This window comes from Gorilla gorilla, chromosome 18 (assembly GCF_029281585.2).
Source record: "Gorilla gorilla gorilla isolate KB3781 chromosome 18, NHGRI_mGorGor1-v2.1_pri, whole genome shotgun sequence".
NCBI lineage: Eukaryota > Metazoa > Chordata > Mammalia > Primates > Hominidae > Gorilla > Gorilla gorilla.
In genome coordinates this window covers 106,178,036-106,200,400 of record NC_073242.2, presented here as the reverse complement: position 1 = coordinate 106,200,400, position 22,365 = coordinate 106,178,036, and the positions used below count along the sequence as shown (strand labels likewise).

Below are 22,365 nucleotides of genomic sequence, written 5' to 3'. Positions count from 1 at the left end.
AAAATATTTCTAAAAATATAGTTAGATATTGTGTTGATATTCTTTAAATTACTGAAAGTTGAATTTGGACAAGATAAGAAAGAATAGCTTTTCTCCTCTGTTATGAAACTGAGAAATAAAAATAAAATGTTAAGGGCCCTACCTACCGAACAGACCACGTCTTAACCAAGGGGACCTAAGAGTTAACCTAGAAAACTGAGTTCTCGGCCATGACAGGATGGGAAGTCAGACACAGCTCGTTAATACCTGCTCTTTCACTGACCATCATTAAGCTTTCTTCTGTAAGAGCTAAACAGAAACCAGCCCTTTCAAAAGATTCAGCCATTGTGTCAACTGCTTGACTGCTCTCCCTTCTTTTAGCAGTTTCAACATAACAACTGATGAGCTTTTCCTCCTGATGAGAGACCACCAACCATGGAATGATTCTGGCCAGTCTATGACGAATGCCCAGTGAGGGTTTTTGTGTCTCTACTTCACCTTTGGATGTCAAAGAGCACAACACTCCACCCTGGGATCACGCTGATGCCGCCGTTTTTTGAACGTGGGTCCTACGGAGAGGCATGAAGCTCAATTGCATATATATTTATGTTTCTCTTTTCATAAATATGCATTATTTTTTCTATAGCTCATTGAATATGTATATCTGGCCATCCTATTCAGCATAAATTCCTGTCTTATTCTTTGGACCCTTGAAATGTCTATTCCTAGTTTCTGGCTGGGGAGCTATGCTTCCCAGCCTGTCAGAACGGCCACCCTGCAGGCTATAATCCTTTATGAAAAACAAAGCTCTCCTTTCCATATTTATGAACCTTATTCTTCAGTTGACAAAACATAGCATATATCAACAGAAATTTGAAAAAAACAGTCAATCTGTGGATTCACTGGATTTTGTATGCACACAATCACACCATCTGCCAATAAAAGTATTCTTATTTATTTCCAATACTTCTACTTTCATTTTCTTCCTAACTATTTGGCTGAGAACTGCAGTAAAATACTAAATTGGGGTAGAAACAACATCATTGCCACATCTCCAAGCTTCACATTAGGTATATCTCCAAATATGTATTACCAAATAGGGGCTTAAGGGGTTCCCTTTTATTTCTATTGTTCTCAGCTTCTTCCCTCAAAAATCCAAAGTCTCTCTGAATTTTTAAGTTTTTAAATGTTTTCGTCTGTTGTGATGATGGTATTATTTTTCTTCCATAATCTGTTCATGTGATTATTTTAAAACATTGTGATTTTAGAAAAATCCAACTAGCTTATGACATACCCTTTTTATGTATTTCTAGATTAGAGGTGCCAGTAGTTTAAGATTTTGGTATCTATGTTCATGACTGATATTGGCTTCATTTATTCCTTTATTAAATGCTTGAAATTTAAAGTGACTCTGCCTGGCTCTGACATTATTTTCATGGAAACATTGTTAACTACTGATTCTATACTTTAAACAATTAGAAGACAATCATTTATCTTTAGATCAGTTTTGGGAAGTTGAAATTTTCTAAGAATATATCCATTTCATCTAAATCTTCAAATGTATTATAAAATCACTCCAACATCCTCTTAACTTTTTCATTCCTAGGGCATATGTAGCAGCGTACTGTTTGTAATGTTTCATATTTGGACTTTCTATGTCTGTTCTTGATTGTTTGCCAGACATTTGTTCTCTCAAACAACCAATGTCTGCAGGAAAGACCACAGTGACCTCAAAGCTCCTTGTGGGCCTGACTTTCTGGGGCAGTGGGGGCTGCTGAGGGCCAGGGGGCCTGTCTGTTTAGGGTCCTGGGCCTCTCCCGGGTGGCTCAGGTGTCCCAGCTCCTGTCAGGCCTCTGAGCCCGAGCTAAGCCATCATATCCCCTGTGACCTGCACGTATACATCCAGATGGCCTGGAGCAACTGAAGATCCACAAAAGAAGTGAAAATAGCCTTAACTGATGATATTCCACCCTTGTGATTTGTTTCTGCCCCACCCTAACTGATCAATGTACTTTGTAATCTCTCCCACCCTTAAGAAGGTTCTTTGTAGTCTCCCCCATCCTAAAGAAGGTTCTTTGTAATTCTCCCCACCCTTGAGAATGTACTTGGTGAGATCCACCCCCTGCCCACAAAACATTGCTCCTAACTCCACTGCCTATCCCAAAACCTATAAGAACTAATGATAATCCCACCACCCTTTGCTGACTCTCTTTTTGGACTCAGCCTGCCTGCACCCAGGTGAAATAAACAGCCTTGTTGCTCACACAAAGCCTGTTTCATGGTCTCTTCACACGGATGTGCGTGACAGCTCCCGCCAGCGGGTGCCCACATCCCCTAGCCACTGAGGGCCTCTGTGAAAAGGCGTCTGCACGTTTCAGGGAGGCCCTGACACTGCACAAAGGATTCCTGAGGCCCTGGGACTCAGGCTAAGCAAGGACTTAGTTAAGAGCGGGTCATGTCACAGGCTTGCGTGCAGCAAGATCCCAGTTTCCTCCACAAAGACAATCGCTCACGGGAAGGCCCAGAGGTCCCAACAAGCCCCTTTCGCTTGTGTCCTCCTCAGACTTCTAGTGCCTAAAAACCCAGGGAGAGGAAGCCTCAAGGTTGAGGTCCCAGATCCGACAAGGCATGTTCCAGTCCTGGTCACGTGGACACTAAAGCCTTAGGAGACAGAAATAGGGACTCAAGCTCAGGGGTCAAAATCAGGATTTAACCCTTGGAGGGCTGTCATGGCCTGAATTCTGCCCATTCCCCCATTCATATGATTCATATGTTGAAGCCCAAACCCCTAGTACTTTCAAATGTGAGGGTGTTTGGAGATAGGGCCTTCAAAGAGGTAATTAAGGTAAAATTGTAATAACCAGTTGGGTTTATCTTGTCTGCTGCCCAGAAAGCCAGATGCCCTGAGAACAACAGGTATTACAGCAAAGAAAGAGGTTAATCATCACAGGGCCAGCCAGGTGAGAACAAGGAGAAACTTCTCAAACCCATCTCCCTGATAATTCCAAGGCCAGGGCTTTTTTAGGATATTTTGGCAGGCAGGGTGCTGAGAAACAATTGAGGAAATCACAGGGGTGTGTAAAACTGTCTTTATGCAGCCGAGTTAGTTTCTGGGAGGGGGGTCTCACAGACCAGGAGGGGCTTTTGATCTGCTAAAGTGCCAAATCTGAAAAATATCTCACACACTCTTTCCTTGAGTTTTACATTTGCAATGTTATTTATAGGGGTAGCTGGGGAAGTTATAAATTTTGTAACCCCTGGCTACGTGACTCCAGAGCGCTCAACACTTATAGAAAAACAAGCTGATTGATGGCAGGTTATTGGTTAACTATGCCTATTTTTTAGAAAAGTAGGCCAGGCGTGGTGGCTCACGCCTGTAATCCCAGCACTTTGGGAGGCTAAGGCAGGCGGATCACAAGGTCAGGAGATTGAGACCACCCTGGCAAACATGGTGAAACCCCGTCTCTAATAAAAATACAAAAAAATTAGCCAGGCATGGTGGCGGGCACCTGTAGTCCCAGCTACTCAGGAGGCTGAGCCAGGAGAATGGCGTGAACCCAGGAGGCAGCGGAGCTTGCAGTGAGCGGAGATCGCGCCACTGCACTCCAGCCTGGGCAACAGAGCAAGACTCCGTCTCAAAAAAAAGAAAAGAAAAGTTTAAGTCCCTGCCAGAATTTTAACCTTGTCTTATGAATGTTGCTTTAACCTCCGAATTGGTGGGGGCAAGGAGTGGAAGGGCTCAGTTTTTCTTGCCTCATGTTTAATTATAAACTAAATAGTTCTCATAGTTATCTATGAGAACTCTGTGTTAGAAAAAGAAAAAAAAAAGGGTGGGGGGAGCCCGTCAGGTTTTAAGCAAGTTGAAGTCTGTCATATTAGATTATTCTTATTATAATTCTGCAAAAGGCTGGGCATAGTGGCTCAGGCCTTTAATCCCTGTACCTTGGCCTGTCCAAAACCACTTTTAAACACTCAAACTATACAGCAAAAAATCATTAATAAAATTGCTGACCAGGCTGGGCACGGTGGCTCACGCCTGTAATCCCAACACTTTGGGAGGCCAAAGCAGATGTATCACCTGAGGTCAAGAGTTTGAGACCAGCCTGGCTATCATGGTGAAACCCCATCTCTACTGAAAATACAAAAATTAGCCTGGTGTGGTGACACAAGTCTGTAATCCCAACCACTCGGAAGGCTGAGGCTGGAAAGTCGCTTGAACCCGGCAGATGGAGATTGCAGTGGGCAGAGACTGAGCCACTGCACTCCAGCCTGAGTCACAGAGCCATACTTCATCTCGAAAAAAAAAAGAAAACAAAAAGAAAATGTTGGCCAGACATAGTGGCTAATGCCTATAATCCCAGCACTTTCAGAGGCCAAGGCGGGGGGATCACTTTAGCCCAGGAGTTTGAGGCTCCAGTGACAGAGTGAGTCCCTGTCTCTAAAAAAAGAAAAATAATGCTATATTAGAAACTATTCATTTAATGCAAAAGAAAGCAGTAAATGTCAGGCCTCTGAGCCCAAGCTAAGCCATCATATTTCCTGTGACTGGCACGTATACATCCAGATGGCCAGAAGCAACTGAAGATCCACAAAAGAAGTGAAAATAGCCTTAACTGATGATATTCCACCATTGTGATTTGTTTCTGTCCCACCCTAACTGATCAACGTACTTTGTAATCTCCCCCATCCTTAAGAAGGTTCTTTGTAATTCTCCCCACCCTTGAGAATGTACTTTGTGAGATCCACCCCCTGCCCACAAAACATTGCTCCTAATCCACCGCCTATCCCAAAACCTATAAGAACTAATGATAATCCCACCACCCTTTGCTGACTCTCTTTTCAGACTCAGCCCACCTGCACCCAGGTGAAATAAACAGCCTTGTTGCTCACACAAAGCCTGCTTGGTGGTCTCTTCACACGGATGCGCATGACAGTAATTATGATTTTGGGCACACCAACATCTGTATCATTCAGGGTTCCATCAGAGAAACAATCAGTAGTGTTCCGAGGTCAACTATTAACTATTAACTAGTGAACTATCTATAATATATGTGTGTATGCCTGTGTGTGTTTGTATTATAAATATATAGGTATCTATACACATACACACTTGTACATATATATATAAATACATATATATGCCTTAGTCCATTCAGGCTGCTATAACAAAATACCATAGACTGGCTAGCTTATCAACAAAAGAAATGTATTTCTCATAGTTCTGGAGACTGGGAAGTACAATCAGGTTAGGTGTCTGGTGAGGACCCACTTCCTAGTAGACAGTCATTTTCTCACTCTAACCTCACGTGGCAGAAGGATCACAGGGATCTCCCTCTCTCCCTCCCCCTGTCTGCTCTCTTTGATAAAGACACTCATCCCCTTCATGAGGACTCCACCCTCATGACTTAGTCAGTATCCAAAGGCCCCACCTCCTAATACCATTACCTTGGTGGTGAAGATTTCGACATATGAATTTTGAGGCTACATAAACATTCAGACCATAGCAATACAAAACTCACTTCTATAATCGTAGGGTCTGGTTAGGCAGGAATAAATTCTGTAGGGTAGGCCCTTCAGAAAAGCAGGTGGAAACTCCTAAAACAGCAGATGAAGCAGCTGAGCACTTACGGAATTTTTTTAAATTTTTACATAAATAAGATAAGGTCTTCCTGTGTTTCCCAGGCTGAAATTTAACTCCTGGGCTCAAGCGATCCTGCTGCCTCAGCCTCCCAAAGTGCTGGGATTCCAGGCTTGAGTCACCACACCCAGCCAGATGTGATTTCCACCACCCCCACCCTCCAGGGCAACCTCAGCTTTGCTCTTTAACTGATTGACCTTTAACTGATAGAAAATAACCCACCCAGATTATCCAGGATAATCTCATTTACTGAAAGCCAACTGATTATATAACCCAATCACGTCTACAAAATACCTTCATAGCAATGCTTAGATTGGTGTTTTATTGAAACAATAGGGAACGTAGAGCAGCCAAGTTGACACACAGATAGCACCACTGCAATGGTGAAAAGACATGAGTTTCAGAAGAGCCGAGGAAAACAAAAAAATGCAAAGTAAGGTAAGGACATTCTTATAATGTAGAAACTAATATGGCCAAACTGAAATAATTAAACAAGAGTCATATTTAGAAAGGTATTATGAAGAAGACAAAATCACCACGTAGAATCTGTACTTCCACTTAATCTAATTACTTCAAGTTTCTTTCTACAGGTGTTAAATATTTAATGAGGGGATTAAATTGAAAGCTATTTAAGAAAGGGGCGGGTCACCTTGACCCTATATAAAGACTGTGTCTTTGGGAGCTGCTCAGTTACTCGCTGATCTCAGTGGAGTCCAGGTCTTCTGCCCAAGATGAATTTGGAGGGCACTTCAGGTGGTAAGTTCCCATCAGCCTTTTCTCTGTTCTTTGGGATTGCTGCATGCCTTGCTTATTTTTCAGAGTTTGTCAAAGTTTATAGCACAAACATGATTAGAGGTACAGACTGGTAGAGCAGCAGCTGTTTTTCGCTGATAAATTGTGTCAGAACAGCCATGGGTGCTTTGAAGTTGGACTCTTGAATTTGAAATGTAAGATGGCAGCCATGAGTCCCATACAAGGGTCATCTACCTAAAGTTTTAAAGTTGACAGTTTATGTGGAGGGGAGAATGTATGAACTGTCTAATGCAGCCTACTGAATTTTACTGAGATATATTCTTTTTCATTAGAAGTACCAGTTCCTGTGTGTCTTATTTCACCTGTTCAATTGTTCCATGAGTTTCACTTTTTTCATTGATTTTTATTAATTTTCCTCCTCCCTACTGCTTCCTCTTTTGGTAATTTTGTACATTTTCTGTAAGTTCTCTCTTTGGAAACTTAGGTCATTGATTATCGTTTTCTAATATATATATTTAAATGTTTATATACCCAATTTAGCATGACTTTAGCTCTATGCCTAAAGTAAAAATACAGAGTAATAATTAACAGTACGGGTGCGGTGGCTCACTCCTGTAATCCCAGCACTTTGGGAGGCCGAGGCGGGCAGATCACAAGGTCAGGAAATCGAGACCATCCTGGCTAACACGGTGAAACCCTGTCTCTACTAAAAAATACAAAAAATTAGCCGGGTGTGGTGGCACCCCAGCTACTCAGGAGGCTGAGCGGGGAGAATGGCGTGAACCCGGGAGGCGGAGCTTGCAGTGAGCTGACATGGTACCACTGCACTCCAGCCTAGGTGACAGATCGAGACTCCGTCTCAAAAAATAGTAACAATAATAATAATAATAATTAACAAAATGGGGAGGCCAGGACAGGAGGATCAATTGAACCCAGGAGTTCGAGGCCAGCCTGGGCAAGATAATGAGACCTCATCTCTACAAAGAAAAAAAATAGCCAGGCACAGTGGTACATACCTGTAGTCCCAGCTACTCCGGAGGCTGAGGCTTAAGATCGCTTGAACCCAGGAGCGGAGGTCGCATTGACCCGAAACTGCACCACTGCACTCCAATCTGGGCGACAGAGTGAGACTCTGTCTCAAAATAAATTAATTTAATCAAACCACAGATTTAAACCCATAAATATATTATTCACGCTATTCTCCCCCTTTTCTGTTCATCAGGCATACTTCAAAAAGAATTCTGGAGAAACAGAATTCAGTATAATCAGAGTCAAAAGGATATCCTCCAATCATGGTTTCAACATGACCCTTTCCCTGATAAAGCTGCCAGAGAACAACTGGCCAAAGAAATTGGGGTTCCAGAATCTAATATTCAGGTAGGCATTAGATTTCTACTTCATTATCTGTCAGAACCATGGTAAAGAGAAAGACTAGGCCCAGCGCTTTTGCCAATTCTCTTATATCAGGTTATATCAGGTATTTTGCTAAGAAACGTTTTCCTGTTCTACAAAATTAGAAAACAAATAAAAAGGCTGGGCGCGGTGGCTCACGCCTGTAATCCCAGCACTTTGGGAGGCCAAGGCAGGCGGATCACGAGGTCAGGAGATGGAGACCATCCTGGCTAACATGGTGAAACCCTATCTCTACTAAAAATACAAAAAAAAATTAGCTGGGCGTGGTGGCAGGTGCCTGTAGTCCCAGCTACTCTGGAGGCTGAGGCAGGAGAATGGCGTGAACCCGGGAGGGGAGCTTGCAGTGAGCAGAGATCACGCCACTGCATTCCAGGATGGAAGACAAAGCGAGACTCCGTCTCAAAAAAAAAAAAAAAGAAAAGAAAACAAATAAAAACAAGGATGCGGTTTATGTATTTTACCAAAGGTGGAAATATCATTTGTATTCACTAATGGGGAAGGAGAATATACCGGCTCAGTCTCTCCCAATAGGTAATTAAGTCATATTTTGAGATTTAGAGAATATAGGAAATGAAATCACCATGATAATTATGTCCTATATTTTAGTATTAGAATATTCAGATAGATTATTAATATGTAATTACAAGGAAACTGGGGTAAGAATGCATGTGCATTCCGAAGTCTCAGGCTATTTCTTAATTTAATGTCTCAAATGTGATTCATACACATAGTGTTTGAAATAAAATTCCATACTGAATTATTTTAAATAGAATAACTGATATAAAATGAAACTTAAGTTAAATCTCTTCAGTTATCAGAAAGATACCTGGACTGGGTAGGGTGACCCACACCTGTAATCCCAACATTTTCAGAGGCTGAGAGTGGAAGATCACTTGAGGCCAGGAGTTCAAGACCAGCCTGGACAACACAGTAAAACCCCATCTCTCCAAAAAAATGTATTTTAATTTGCTGGGTGTGTTGGTCCACACCTGCAGTCCCAGCTACTCAGGGGCTTACGTGGAAGGATCATTTGAGCCCAGGAGGTCAAGGCTGCAGTAAGCCGTGATTGCACCACTGCATTTCAGCCTGGCAGACAGAGCGAGACCATGTCTACCAAAAAAGAGAAGTTATCTGTGATTCCTTCTCATGGTGGTGTGCACCTGTACTCCCAGCAACTTAGGAGGTTGAGGCAGGAGAATCATTTGAGCCCAGGCATTCTGTGCTATACTGTGCCTGTGTTGTGCGGATTGAGTGCCTGCAGTAAGTTTGGCATCAATACGGTGACATCCCAAGAGCTGGGGACCGCCAGGGTGCCTAAGGAGGAGTGAGCCAGCTCAGGTCAGAAACAAAGCAGATCAAAACTCTCATGCTGACCAGTAGTGGGATCATGCCTGTGAATAGCCACTGCACTCCAACCTGGACAACATAGCAAGACTTTGTCTCAAATAAAGAAAGAAAAAGAGATACCTGCAAAGAATATAATTCTATCAGAGAAAATAGTAATTAAACCAACGAAGACCAAGTGAAAATGTGTTTTTAGAGGAAAATAATGAGTTCTGGGTTTTGCATGATATGTATAGTCTCCAACAAGCCATTGGCTATAAGGATCTCAGTCTGAGAGGATATAGGAGAGAAGAAATTTTACTTGTCTCTTCATGTATCTATACTGGATGTGAGAGGCAAGGATTACTCAAGTCCCAGTAACAAAAGTACATTCTATGGGAATACTGGTAATTGGCTTTGAGAGAGGTACGGGTCCCACTTGGAATCATGGTGAAAATGACAAGTTCAGGAAATGACGTAGCTGGAGGTTACCTCTGCAATAGTGTTTATACTTTTTTCACTTGTTTCCAGTTTCCATCTGTACTTAAGATTTCTTAACTAAAACTATTCTGATTCATTAATTTAGAGAAGAGATATAACCTTTTAGCATAGCGGTCTCCAACTGTTTTGGTACCAGAGACCAGTTTTGTGGAAGACAATATTTCCACAGACAAGGGGGGATGGGTAATGGTTTCGGGATGAAACTATTCCACCACCAGTCATCAGGCATTAGCTATTAGTTAGATTCTCATAAAGAGCTCACAACCTGGATCCCTCAACTGCACAGTTCACAGTAGGGTTTGTGCTCCTATGACAATCTAACACAGCAGCTGATCTGACAGGAGGCGAAGCTTGGGCAGGTAATGCTCACTGGCCCTCCACTCACCTCCTGCTGTGCAGCCCAGTTCCTAACAGGCCACGGACTGTCTGTGGCCTGGGGATTGAGGACGCCAGCTTTAGCACAATGCCTATGATATAAGAGTGGTTTATTGGATATTCGTTGTCATTAACATGCTAAATGTTCTTAAGAATGATCTAATTATCAAAATAATAACACTTAGAAATCATTAGAAAATATATTGCAATTCTGACTCTAGTAATGAGGAAACAAGCAAAGAGTTCAATTGGTTTTGTTAGGGACAACGGTGACAAAATGAGGTGTGTGGCTCGCTAGGAGTCTCCTCATCTATTGTTAACCCCGGGACAAAAATGACTAAGAGGAAATACTGATAAGTGTTAGTCCAACTCTTTACTTGGCTAATTCTGCTCTCCTATTTAAAGAAATTTTTGTACAATTAATTCCATATGTATTGCATGTTATGAAACCAGATATTTCCTATGAAGAAGTGTTGAGGATCAAGAAAAGATATTCAGAAACCGAAGTCCTGCTAGGAGGGAGGGAGAGAGAGAGAGGGAGAGTGATCCTTTGAGAGACCTCATAGGGTCTCCTAAATCAAACAAATTTACTCTGGATGCCACAAAAAATGACCATGAAAGAAAAGCTTCTTTGATTTGAAGGGAGATGCGTGTGTGGTCCTGAATCATACGCCAATAGTAGCATCATTCCTAGGATAATGGATTGCCTTTCTCTTGTGGGCATTATTCCAGCCACAGGAAGTCAAATCAGTTTTGTTCAATTGAATTGATATTTGGCAATATTGACATAGACTGAGTTGTATGACTATCACATCTTCTTCTCCTACTTAGGTTTGGTTTAAAAATTACAGAGTAAAACAGAGAAAACTGGATTATAAGTGCTTCTCAGAAAAAGATCAAACCCAGGGGCATGACCAGTCCCAGCATCTGACTCAAGGTAAGAATGCTCAATGGGTCCCATTGAGAGTACGTTGTGCCCAAATTCTGCATCAACATCTCTTAGCTCAGAAGCCAGGGATAGCTGGTTCTGGCATCGTGGTGACCAGAGATAGAAACATTATCCTACAATTTTTTTAGGTGAAAGTAAGTTTATTAGAGAAGTAAATAAACAAAAGAATGGCTACTCCATAGGCAGAGCGGCCTCCCACAATTGAATGAGACAGTCAGGTTCTTAACAAGCAAGCTTGGGGCTTTTTTTTATTTTTTATTTTTGTATTTTGTTTTGAGATGGAGTCTCACTCTGTTTCCTGAAGTGCAGTGGTCTGATCTCAGCTCACTGCAACCTCTGCCTCCTGGATTCAAGTGATTCTTCTGCCTCAGCCTCCCAAGTAGCTGGAACTACAGAGGTGCACCACCACGCCCAGCTAATTTTTTGTATTTTTAGTAGAAACGGGGTTTCACCAGTTGGCCAGGCTGGCCTCGAACTCCCAACCTCAAGTGATCCACTCACCTTGGCCTCCCAAAGTGCTGGGACTACAGGCGTAAGCCACTGGGCCCAGCCTAGCTCTGGGCTTTTTGGTCCTGCTGCAGAGCAATGACCTCTTCTGCCACCTCGGGGATTCAGAGAGAACAAATATGGCCAGCATTATCTTCATGGGTTTGTTTTTCTGGTTTGAATATGAAAATTCCCCTAACAGCTTCTGTGTTCTCCTTTAGAATACTTACCTAAAGAAGCCCGACAAAAACAGACATTCATCACATGGACTCAAAAAAACAGACTAGTGCAAGCCTTTGAGAGGAACCCATTCCCTGATATTGCTACCAGAAAAAAACTGGCTGAACAAACAGGCCTGCAGGAATCAAGAATTCAAGTAAGTTCTATGTCTGTGACCCCAACTATGTCCTGCCTGTGATACTGTCCCCTGGAGGTGTTATTGAAAAACTTCCAGCTGACTTGGGTTATCAAAGTCATCAAGGGCGGAAACGGGGGATGGTAAACGCCTGGCATTGAAAGTCCCATTTTTGTCAAGGAAGAATTTTCAAATCAAATTGCTGTGCACGGATTTGGAATCACTAGCAGAAACTACCCATTTTGAGAACATTTTTAGGTTTTCTACAACCTTGGGAGTGTTGTCATTTTGGCTCAGATAATTCTTTCTTGTGAGGGGCCACCCTGTGCATGGTAGGATATTGGTCAGCATTCCTGGCCTCTACCATCTAGATACCAGTAAAGCAACTGCCCACATTCTCTCCCCCTATGTGTGACAACCAAATAAATCACAGACATAGTCAACTGTTCTCCCATTGAGGGACAAAATTGGCCCCCAAGGAGTATTTTCTTTTACCTAAGTTATGGGGATAGTGATTTAGCGTATGTTAAGTGCTCATGACTGAGGAGGCACAGCCATGGGCTTATGACACAAACTCTCAAATACATTTATTTGCGTTTGTTAGTCATTAATCAGATGAATACACATGTACACAAACTACGAATTCTTATGCACACATCCGTGAAGAGGAAAAAAATGTCAGCCTGGTCAAGAGATCTTTTTTGCCGATCCCATTGTTGCAATTAGAGGGAGAATTCGAGAACACGTTCCTTTCCAGTCAGAGATTCAACTCACCTATACTTAATTGCTAACTGTGTTATAACCTCAATGTATGTATTTGTGTGTTTATATATATATACAAACATACACATTACACACACATATATATACACATGAACACATGGACTGGAGTTAATTTCACATACAAAATGTATAAGATTTATTTTTCTCAAACTCACATAAAAAAGAAAAATAAACAAAAGTAATAAAATAAATAATAACAAACATATGTACATACATGATTTCATATACAGTCATCCCTCAGTATCCATGAGGGATTGGTTCCAGGACCTTCTCCCGAATACGAAACTCCAAGGATGCTCAAGTTCCTGATATAAAATGATGTAGCATTTGAATATAACCTGTGCACATCTCATGTATTTTAAAACCTCTCTAAATTACTTGTACTACCTAATACAATGTAAATGCTATGTGAATAGTTGTTAAACTGTATTTTTCTTTGTATTATTTTTATTGTTGCATTGTTTTTTTATTGGGTTTTCTTCTAAATATTTTCAATCCATGGTTGTTTGAATCAGGGTATACAGACGGAACCCATGGATTCAGAGAGCCAACTCTATAAAATCACCCTGTGATTTGTCCTTAGGTTAATAGCTCCTTTGTTTTATAGAGTATCTGATGCAGAGTTACAATTGCTTATGTCTTATGATGTCATGTCGCCCTTTTTCTCATTTAGATGTGGTTTCAGAAACAAAGATCTCTGTACCTCAAGAAGAGCAGAATGGAGCCCGTGAATTTATTGGTAGACGACCCAAATGAGAGACCAGATGCAACTGTTGGGTGGCATCCAATCAACCTGTTCCTCCTCCCAGACAGCTCTCATTATTTTTCTTGCTCAAATTCTTCCAGCGGGCACGAAACTCTTCCACCTGTTCTTCCTTCAACCCAGGCTCCTTGGGATCCCTTCGGGTTCCATGTGAGCCAAGGACCAAATGTCATGATCATGCAGCCCACACAGGCTGTGCAGGAAGGAGAGGACTCTGATCAGCCTCTGATAATTCCGAATCACCTCCTGACACTGCCAATTCTGACAAAGGACTTAGATACTCCGACTCCCTTCTGGCTCCAATACCAAGAAGAACACCAAAATCACAAAGAACACACTGGCTCGGGAGTACCACAGGTCAAGAGCCATTCTCAGCCTGAACCTGAGCACAGGGAGCAACAACCTCTAAATCTGGGTCAGTTTGACATATCGAACATTTTGCAAAGGTGGGACGAGATCTGCCAGGCTCTGCTTGCTGAATGGGACCCTCTCAAAGGGACACACTGAGACAGACTTGTGGCAGCAGTAGGCACACTCAGCTGAGAACCATGTCAACCACTTGGCTAATTGCCCCAGCAATATGTAGAAACCTCAAGCCTTTAGGTCAACTCCTGTAATGCAGTGTTCTTCAGTAAAAGGTACAACTTGGCCGGGCGCAGTGGCTCACGCCTATAATCCCAGCACTTTGGGAGGCCAAGGCGGGCGGATCATGAGGTCAGGAGATTGAGACCAGCCTGGCCAACATGGTGAAACCCTGCCTCTACTAAAAATACAAAAATTGGCTGGGCATGGTGGCGCGCGCCTGTAGTCCCAGCTACCCAGGAGGCTAAGGCACGAGAATCGCTTGAACCTGGGAGGCGGAGGTAGCAGTGAGCCGAGATCACGCCACTGCACTTCCAGCCTGGTGACAGAGTGAGACTCCATCTCAAATAAATAAATAAATAAATAAATAAGAACAACTTGGCAATTTCTGACATATAGAAATTGGAAGTGAGGCACGGATGGCTGGATTGGTTACAGCTTGGTGTATGCCTTATTTGAACAGAGTTTGAACACTCAGCAGTGTATGAGTGGTTGAAGTATGGCCACTGGAATTGTCCAAGACTTAGCTACTGTTACACATACATACTACTAAGTTAGGTTTTCAATTTTGTCTATTAAGCTAGGTTACAGTTCATCCACAAGTACTCAAATATAGAAGTACAGAGTCCTTCTCAGGCCACATTTACTTTGCTTTCACATGGGTTAGCATCTGAGATAGAGTGATTTTAGACTCCACAAGATGTATGTGGGGTTTACTTTGGTACAATAAAAATATCTTTGAAAAATATTCTTTTTTTTTTTTTGAGACGGAGTCTCACTCTATCGCCCAGGCTGGAGTGCAATGGTGCAATCTCGGCTCACTGCAACCTCTGCCTCCCATATTCAAGCGATTCTCCTGCCTCAGCCTCCTGAGTTGCTGGGATTATAGGCGTGTGCCACCATGCCTGGCTAATTTTTGTATTTTTAGTAGAGACGGGGTTTCACCATGTTGATCAGGCTGGTCTCAAACTCCTGACCTCGTGATCCGCCCACCTCAGCCTCCCAAAGTGCTGGGATTACAGGTGTGAGCCACCATGCCCAGCCTTGAAAAATATTACTTGTTTATCTTATCCTTTTGAATTCCGTTCCATTATACAATACTTTCAATTCCATATAAAGGTGTGGAAACAAGGTCAGTACATACAGATCTAGTTTTACAAAGATACCAGTTTGCACTACTACAAACAGTTGTGCAGTGAACATCCCTACCAGTGTCTGTGTCCATTATGTGAAGGACACATGGTTTACATGCTGAATTGCTAAATTGGCCTCAGCTGAATTTGTTGCTCCTAATTTGAGCTGCACCTTCATTAATCTAGGGAATCAAAACACATGCACATTCACACACATTAGTGGAGCAAGCCTACCTGAAAAGATTCTGATAGAATTATTTAACAGTGTTGATACAAAAGCGGTGTCATCATCTGGGGTAACACCTGAGGTTCACTGTCCCGTGGCCACTAGGATACAGACACATGAAAACTAGGATACAGACACACAAGAATGAGGTTAAGAATGAGGACAAAGAAAGAGAAGAGCTCTCTGTGCAGAGAGGGGTCCTGGAGAAAATGGTTTTCCACTTCCACAGAGAAATGCAGAAGGTTTTATAGATGAGCTTGAGGGGGTGGTCTCTGATTTACATAGGGCACCAAAGATTGGTCAGACCAGATGTGCCATTTGCATAGCACGCAAAGAAGCTGGCTACCCCATCCAAATCTTATTATGCGGATGTGTTCTCTACCTGGCCGCCACCATGTTGCCTGCTTTTTTACTGCACACGTAGTGACAAAGAAAAAAGAAAAGAAAGCCTCCATGTTGAACCTACCTGGCTTCCAGGTAGCCCTTTTCTATTAGCACAGCTGCTGGCATTTATTCATGCGAGCTTCCAGCTTGCTTATTTATGTCTACAGTTCCATTTTTCAGGCTGCTTTTTGTTAGTAAAGATTTGGGGCTGCTTTTGTTAAAAGGGAAGTCTTGTTGGGGATCCTTTTACCCTCCCTATCTGCCTAAATAATTTCTCTCTACCTCCTGTATCAATACCATGCCTAGCTTTATTTTTAAATTGTTCCCCTGGATAATTCTTGTTTGCAGGCAAAGATTAGAGCTCTTAGTATAAATAGTCACTCCTCCCTACTTCCAACACATATGTGGAAGGAGTTCCCCAGGTTACAAAAACAAGTTTTATATTTTTTTTTTCTGTTTTGTTTGTCAGTGTGTTTTTTGGTTTTTGGTTTTGTTTTTGAGACAGGGTCTCATTCTGTTACCCAGGCTGGAGTGGAGTGGCACCATCTTGGCTGACTGCAGCCTCAACCTCCTGGGCTCAAGCAATTCTCCCATCTCAGCCTCAACCTCCCAGGCTCAAGTGATCATCCCACCCCAGTCTCCTGAGTAGCTGGGACTACTGGCACATATGCCATCACAATGAGCTAATTTTTGTATTTTTGGTAGAAACGGGTTTTCGCCATGTTGCCCAGGCTGGTCTCGAACTCCTGAGCTCAAGGAATCAACCCACCTCAGCCTCCCAAAATGCTGGGATTACAGGTGTGAGCTACCACACCTGGCTGAAGACAGGTCTTTTGAAATACCTTAGTCAGATGAAAAGCAAAGAATAAAAGAATGAAAAAGAATGAAGAAAGCCTATATGATATATGGGATATCATTAAGTGAACAAATATAGAAATTTGGGGAGTTTCAGAAGGAGAAGAGATGGGAAAAGGCATATAAAAGCCTTTTTGTTAGAAAAGAAATGATTTGGGGGCTGCTTTTTGTTAGAAGGGAAGCCTTGCTGAAGACTCTTTTTACCTGCATTATCTGCCTCCAAAACTAGCCAGGACCAGTTTATGTTCATGTTACCAAAATACCAGGGCTTCAGTCTAGGTCCTGCTGCTGGCCACATGGAAAGCCAATCACTGAAACAATAATTATTGCCAAAGAAGAAGGCTTTAATCGGGCACTACAGCTGAGGAGACAGGAGATCAGTCTCAAATCCATCACTCTTACTGATTAAATTAGCGAGTTACATAGCAGGGAAGAAACGTAACCATGCATGGGACAACAGGAACTTGGAAAGGGTAAGGAATCATTCATGATGAATGAAGGGCCTGGCATCCAATCGTTTGGATGTGACTATCTGGTGACTCTCAGTTCTTTGATACTTTTTGAGAGGCCTGGGGGCTTCTTTCCTGCGGAAGGAACTCAGATAAAATAAATGTTAAGTTTCATCCTTTAAGACCAGAAGGGCTGATTTCTATGTTTATTCAAAAAAAACTATCTATAAGACTATTGGGTCAATTTCAGTCCAGTCTCCTTTTTCTATTTATTGATTCCTCAATCGTGAGGAATCTGATCACCAGCCTTACTGGCTCCTTCATGCTGAGGAAGAACGTTGTCGGCAGCTCCATGCTATGGGCGACCACGTGGCCACCCAGGAATCAAAGGTTAATCTAATACTGTAGTTTTCTTCAGAAACACAGTCTTTCTCTCTTCAGTCCCCAATTTCCGCCGAAGACAAATCACAGCAGAACCAACCTACATGCAAAATAAGCTTCAGTCCTATATACTTGGCCTGATTACCCACACAAAGTGCAGCAAGAATCATTGTCCACATAGCCTCTCCTAAAATGGCCTTGCTAGAGCCTCCCACAAAGGCGTTTCAGTCAAAGCCCTGGGAAAATAACCAGTTCCTCAAATTGTGTCCCATTACAAAAGAAAACAGATTCTTTTTTTTTTTTTTTTTTTTTTTTGAGACAGAGTTTTGCTCTGTCGCCCAGGCTATAGTGCAGTGGCGCGATCTCAGCTCACTTCAAGCTCTGCCTCCCGGGTTCACGCCATTCTCCTGCCTCAGCCTCCCGAGTAGCTAGGACTACAGGCGCCCGCCACCATGCCCAGCTAATTTTTTGTATTTTTAGTAGAGACGGGGTTTCACCATGTTAGCCAGGATGGTCTCAATCTCCTGACCTCCTGATCCACCCACCTCAGCCTCCCAAAGTGCTGGGATTACGGCGTGAGCCACCACACCCGGACAGAAAACAGATTCTTATTGCACTTATGCAAACATGTTGCCAGGAATGAAGAACATTCACAACTAATTTACAAGTTCTTGAGCAATTACGCAGAGAGAGAAATAAGCCTCAAATTCTGTTTACAAGAGTATACTCTACTCAATTGTTAAAGGGTATAAATAGCTCAAAAAAAAAAGCTCTCTGAAGAATCAGCAATGTTTGTAATAAACAACATCAACAAAAAGCAATAAAAATTTATTTCAGTCCTCCATTAGTCCAATCCATGCAATCAACTCCCTGCTCTGCTTCAAAATAGGTCAGCAATATTTATGAACATGTCAGCCTTTCCATTCATGCCCTGGAAATTTTCTCTCTAATCCAATGGCCCAATCTCCAAAGTTATCAGAAATCTGCATTTAAGAGTCCTTTTTGGCTGGGAACGGTGCCTCACACCTATAATCTCAGCATTTTGGGAAGCCGAGGTGGGCAGATCACTTGAGGTCAGGAGTTCCAGACTAGCCCGGCCAACATGGCAAACCCTGTTTCTAACAAAAATACAAAAATTAGTCAGTCATGGTGACACACACCTGTAATCCCAGCCACTCATGTGGCTGTGGCAAGAGAATCGTCTGAACCTAGGAGACAGAGGTTGCAGTGAGCCAAGCTTGTGCCACTGCATTCCTACCTGGGTAACAGTGAAAATCTGTCTCAAAAAAAAAAAAAAAAAAAGATTTTTTTTTTTTTATGAACTCTCCCAAAGACCCGTGTCTCATGAAAACAGTTCATTTTGATTGTCATCTTCTACTGAGTCCAAAGATAAGACTTCAACAGGTGTTAATGCTTAAGATTTAGCAAGGGGTGGTGGCTTTTTCAGACTCAGCAGTCAAAGAAGCAAGCCCTGGACTGTAGTTATAAGTCATTTTTTGGAGAAGAATCAAAGCAAAAGAAAACAATAATAGGTGACAAAATCTTAAGACAGCCATAGTTAAAGACACAGTCAACAAGGAAATTTGCTTATTTCTGTGGCATACAACAATTATAATAATCATAATTACTACTGACAATATATATTAAGACATATGAGAATTTTAAAAATCTCATAGAGTATTTTATTAACATTAACAACACATCTATATAAATACAACCCAAATGAAGCTTAACACCACCTCAGATTTGACAATGCTTCCTACATAGCTCTAACATAACAAATAAGTCTAATAAGCCTAATATGTCTCTCTTGGACTTCAGGAAACTAATTTTAATTAAATTAAAATTGAATTAATTTTGTGATTAATTTTAACTATTAAAATTTTAATCAGTTCCACCATAAGGAAAGATTTCCATCAATGTTTTATAACCTTTTTTTTTTTTTAATTAAAGAGTAGATCTATGTTCCAAGAAAACTCTGCTTTTCCAACACAAGGGATCAGATGCTGGCCATGCATCAGTGTGCTTTTGATATTAATGTCTGATTTATAGAGAAACTCCAGGCCCAGTGTGGTGGCTCACACCTGTAATCCCAGCACCCTGGGAAGCCAAGGCAGGCATGGTGGTGTGCATCTGTAGTCTCAGCTATTCAGGATGTGGAGGTGAGAAGATTGCTTGAGCCTGGGAGGCAGAGGTTGTGGTGAGCCATGATGGCGCCACTGCACTGGGTGACAGAGGGAGACCTTGTCTCAAAAGAAACAAACAAAAAGAAAAACTGAGCTAATCTTATCCCTCAAAATCAGCCCTTACAGTCTCAGGCAACCACCTCTTCTTTGATAGTCCCTAGGCCTAGAGGGATTGAGTGGTTTTTATTCCTGGACCCATGTCTCATGAAAACAGTTCATTTTGATTGTCATCTTCTACTGAGTCTGAAGATGAGACTTCAACTGGTGTTAATGCTTAAGATTTAGCAGGGGGTGGTGGCTTTTTCAGACTCAGGAGTCACAGCCCTGAAACTTAACAGAACTAGGATTAGGTAATGGGATATTTATACCACAGAAAGTACTGTCATTCTCTCTAACATGTCACAAATGAAAACACTGTGATTTGGTGTCCAAGAGTTACTGTCTGCAGCACTTTGAGACATTTTATTAATGTAACTAAGTTATTCATTGCATATATCTAATTGCTAGCATTCTAGTGACAACTGTCACCAAAAGCTTCAAAAAGTGATAGATCCTATGTCAAAATTATCAAAGTAAGATAACTAACTTTTCTCTCCATCATTAAAAAATGGCAAACACAAATATCAGTTTTGGAAATTCAATATGATGCTAAATAATCTCCCTTCACTTAAATATTATAGGACAAAACAAGGACAAAGTAAAATCAGGCACAGAATAATTTCTTTTCAGCTATTTTGAAAAAACGTCATCACACATTTCTAAGATTGGTTTCTAGATAACATACTGACAACCGATTAGGTAACTTTTCATTACTAAAATCTTCAAACCAGTGCAAGATTTGTATATATTTTGTTTTCAAGTACATACATGAAGGCTCATCAGTGATAGATAAATGGCTTAGGATTAACAATAACTAGAAAATGGCTGGAGGTGGTGGCTCACATCTGTAATCCCAGCACTTTGGGAGGCTGAGGCGGGCGGATCACTTGAAGTTAGAAGTTTGAGACCAGCCCGGCCAACATGGTGCAACCCCGTCTCTGCTAAAAACACAAAAATTAGCCAGGTGGGGTGGCAAGTGCCTGTGATTCCAGCTACTTGGGAGGCCAATGCATGAGAACTGCTCAAACCCAGGAGGCAGAGGTTGCAATGAGCCAAGATTGAGACACTGCACTCCATCCTGGGCAACAGAATGAGACTCTGTCTCAATAAAAAAAATCACTAGAAAGCCTCACATTTTAAAATTACTACTTAATCCAAATGAATGTCACTTAAGTTTAATAATGGTCAACACAACTAAATTAGTTTGAAAGAAATCCCAATCCATGTAATTTCCTTATGGAAAGGCCAATTGTTTCTGAACATTAAAAATGTGTGCCCATAACACAGTGTTTTCTCATTACCTGAAGGAAAAGATCTGAAACCAATTCAAATTATTGATTGAATTGAATTACCTTGGAAATAAACACTATTTAAACATTTTTATTCTCATCTACCTTTTCAAACAACAAATGTACTATTTCTGCTCAGAACTTTTAAAATAAGTCTTTTAATTATTTTGGCCAGAAACCTTAAATCTTTTATAGCTCTCTAGATTACTAGAGGTAAGCAAAACCAACCAAATTTTAAATAGTCAGTGCCCTTTATCAATTTTTACAGGCTTGACAAAGGTAGCTTAAGAACTTTAGATAAATAGAGCAAACAATGAATTATTAGAAACTCATAGAAAACATGATGACTATTCATAGGACCAAATAAAAGCCTTTCTTGGGAAACCTAAAATACATCAATTGTTTTTATATGTATATATAAGTAAAACCCAAAAGAGAAAAGCAAATAAATGAAAATTAGAAGCAAAAATAAATAAACAGGAAACCAATCCCCAATTTTTCTCCTACTCAGTTTACCTTAGAGGTTAAAGTGTTACCAGAACCTAAAAAAATATATATATGGATATTTTGTTCCTGATACACAATTTGATGTTTTTAAGTTCACCATTAACAGTATACATTTTGTGCAATTAAGAAATTCACTTTAGGTACATGACCAGCAAGCACTTTACTGATAGTACTATCTATACAGAATTGCAAATATAGCATGAAGCAGTGCAAGCATGTGTAAAATTTGGCTGCAAGCTAAATCTGGCTTCATGCTTAACTATATTAAAAAATAATTGCCAGCCAGGCGCAGTGGCTCATGCCTGTAATCCCACCACTTTGGGAGGCCGAGGCAGGTGGATTACAATGTCAGGAGTTCAAGACCAGCCTGACCAATACAGTGAAACCCCGTCTCTACTAAAAATACAAAAATTAGCTGGGCATGGTGGCATGTGCCTGTAGTCCCAGCTACTCAGGAGGCTGAGGCAGGAGAATCATTTGAACCCGGGAGGAGGAGGTTGCAGTGAGCCAAGATCATGCCACTGCACTCCAGGTTGGGTGACAGAACAAGACTCCGTCTCAAAAAAATGAAAATAAAAAATAATAATAATAATTGCCAAACTGCCAATGTGTTTCTTTATAACATTTCTTCTTTTACTTTCGTCAACACTAAGACCTTTAACTCTGAGCAATGTTAATTAGCCAACCTTCTCCAATTTTCTATCAGGTTTTAAAGAATATTTTATTATCTAAACTTTTTCATCTTTCCATTTTCTTTTTATGTGCATGAAGATAGATACAGAGAAACAGAAAAAAACTGCAAATGACTTACACAGATCATCTATGGCATGCTTGAACTTTTTGTTTTGTCCTAAATGTTTTCTTTTTTCTTTTCTTTTTTTTTTTAGTAATGATTCATTTTACTTTCGAAAAAAATTCACCAAACAAGGTGCTTTCTCATACAAAATTATTATCTT

The 22,365-nt window shown here is 41.3% G+C and overlaps 1 protein-coding gene across 1 annotated transcript; it reads left to right on the top strand.

Annotated features, from left to right (window-relative positions):
- The first annotated feature begins 6,305 nt into the window (after nt 1–6,305).
- Nucleotides 6,306–13,905, top strand: DUXB (double homeobox B). The gene is made up of 5 exons (XM_019011716.4): nt 6,306–6,373; nt 7,593–7,747; nt 10,814–10,919; nt 11,639–11,793; nt 13,229–13,905. Exons 1-5 carry the CDS (start codon nt 6,349–6,351, stop codon nt 13,823–13,825), a joined length of 1,038 nt encoding a protein of 345 aa, XP_018867261.1. The 5' UTR covers nt 6,306–6,348; the 3' UTR covers nt 13,826–13,905.
- The last annotated feature ends 8,460 nt before the right edge of the window (nt 13,906–22,365 follow it).

Coding starts and splice junctions, on each gene's coding strand:
- DUXB (XM_019011716.4), top strand. CDS start 6,349: ATGAATTTGGAGGGCACTTCAGGTG. Junction 6,374..7,592: donor TTTGGAGGGCACTTCAGGTG/GTAAGTTCCCAT, acceptor TCTGTTCATCAG/GCATACTTCAAAAAGAATTC. Junction 10,920..11,638: donor GTCCCAGCATCTGACTCAAG/GTAAGAATGCTC, acceptor GTTCTCCTTTAG/AATACTTACCTAAAGAAGCC.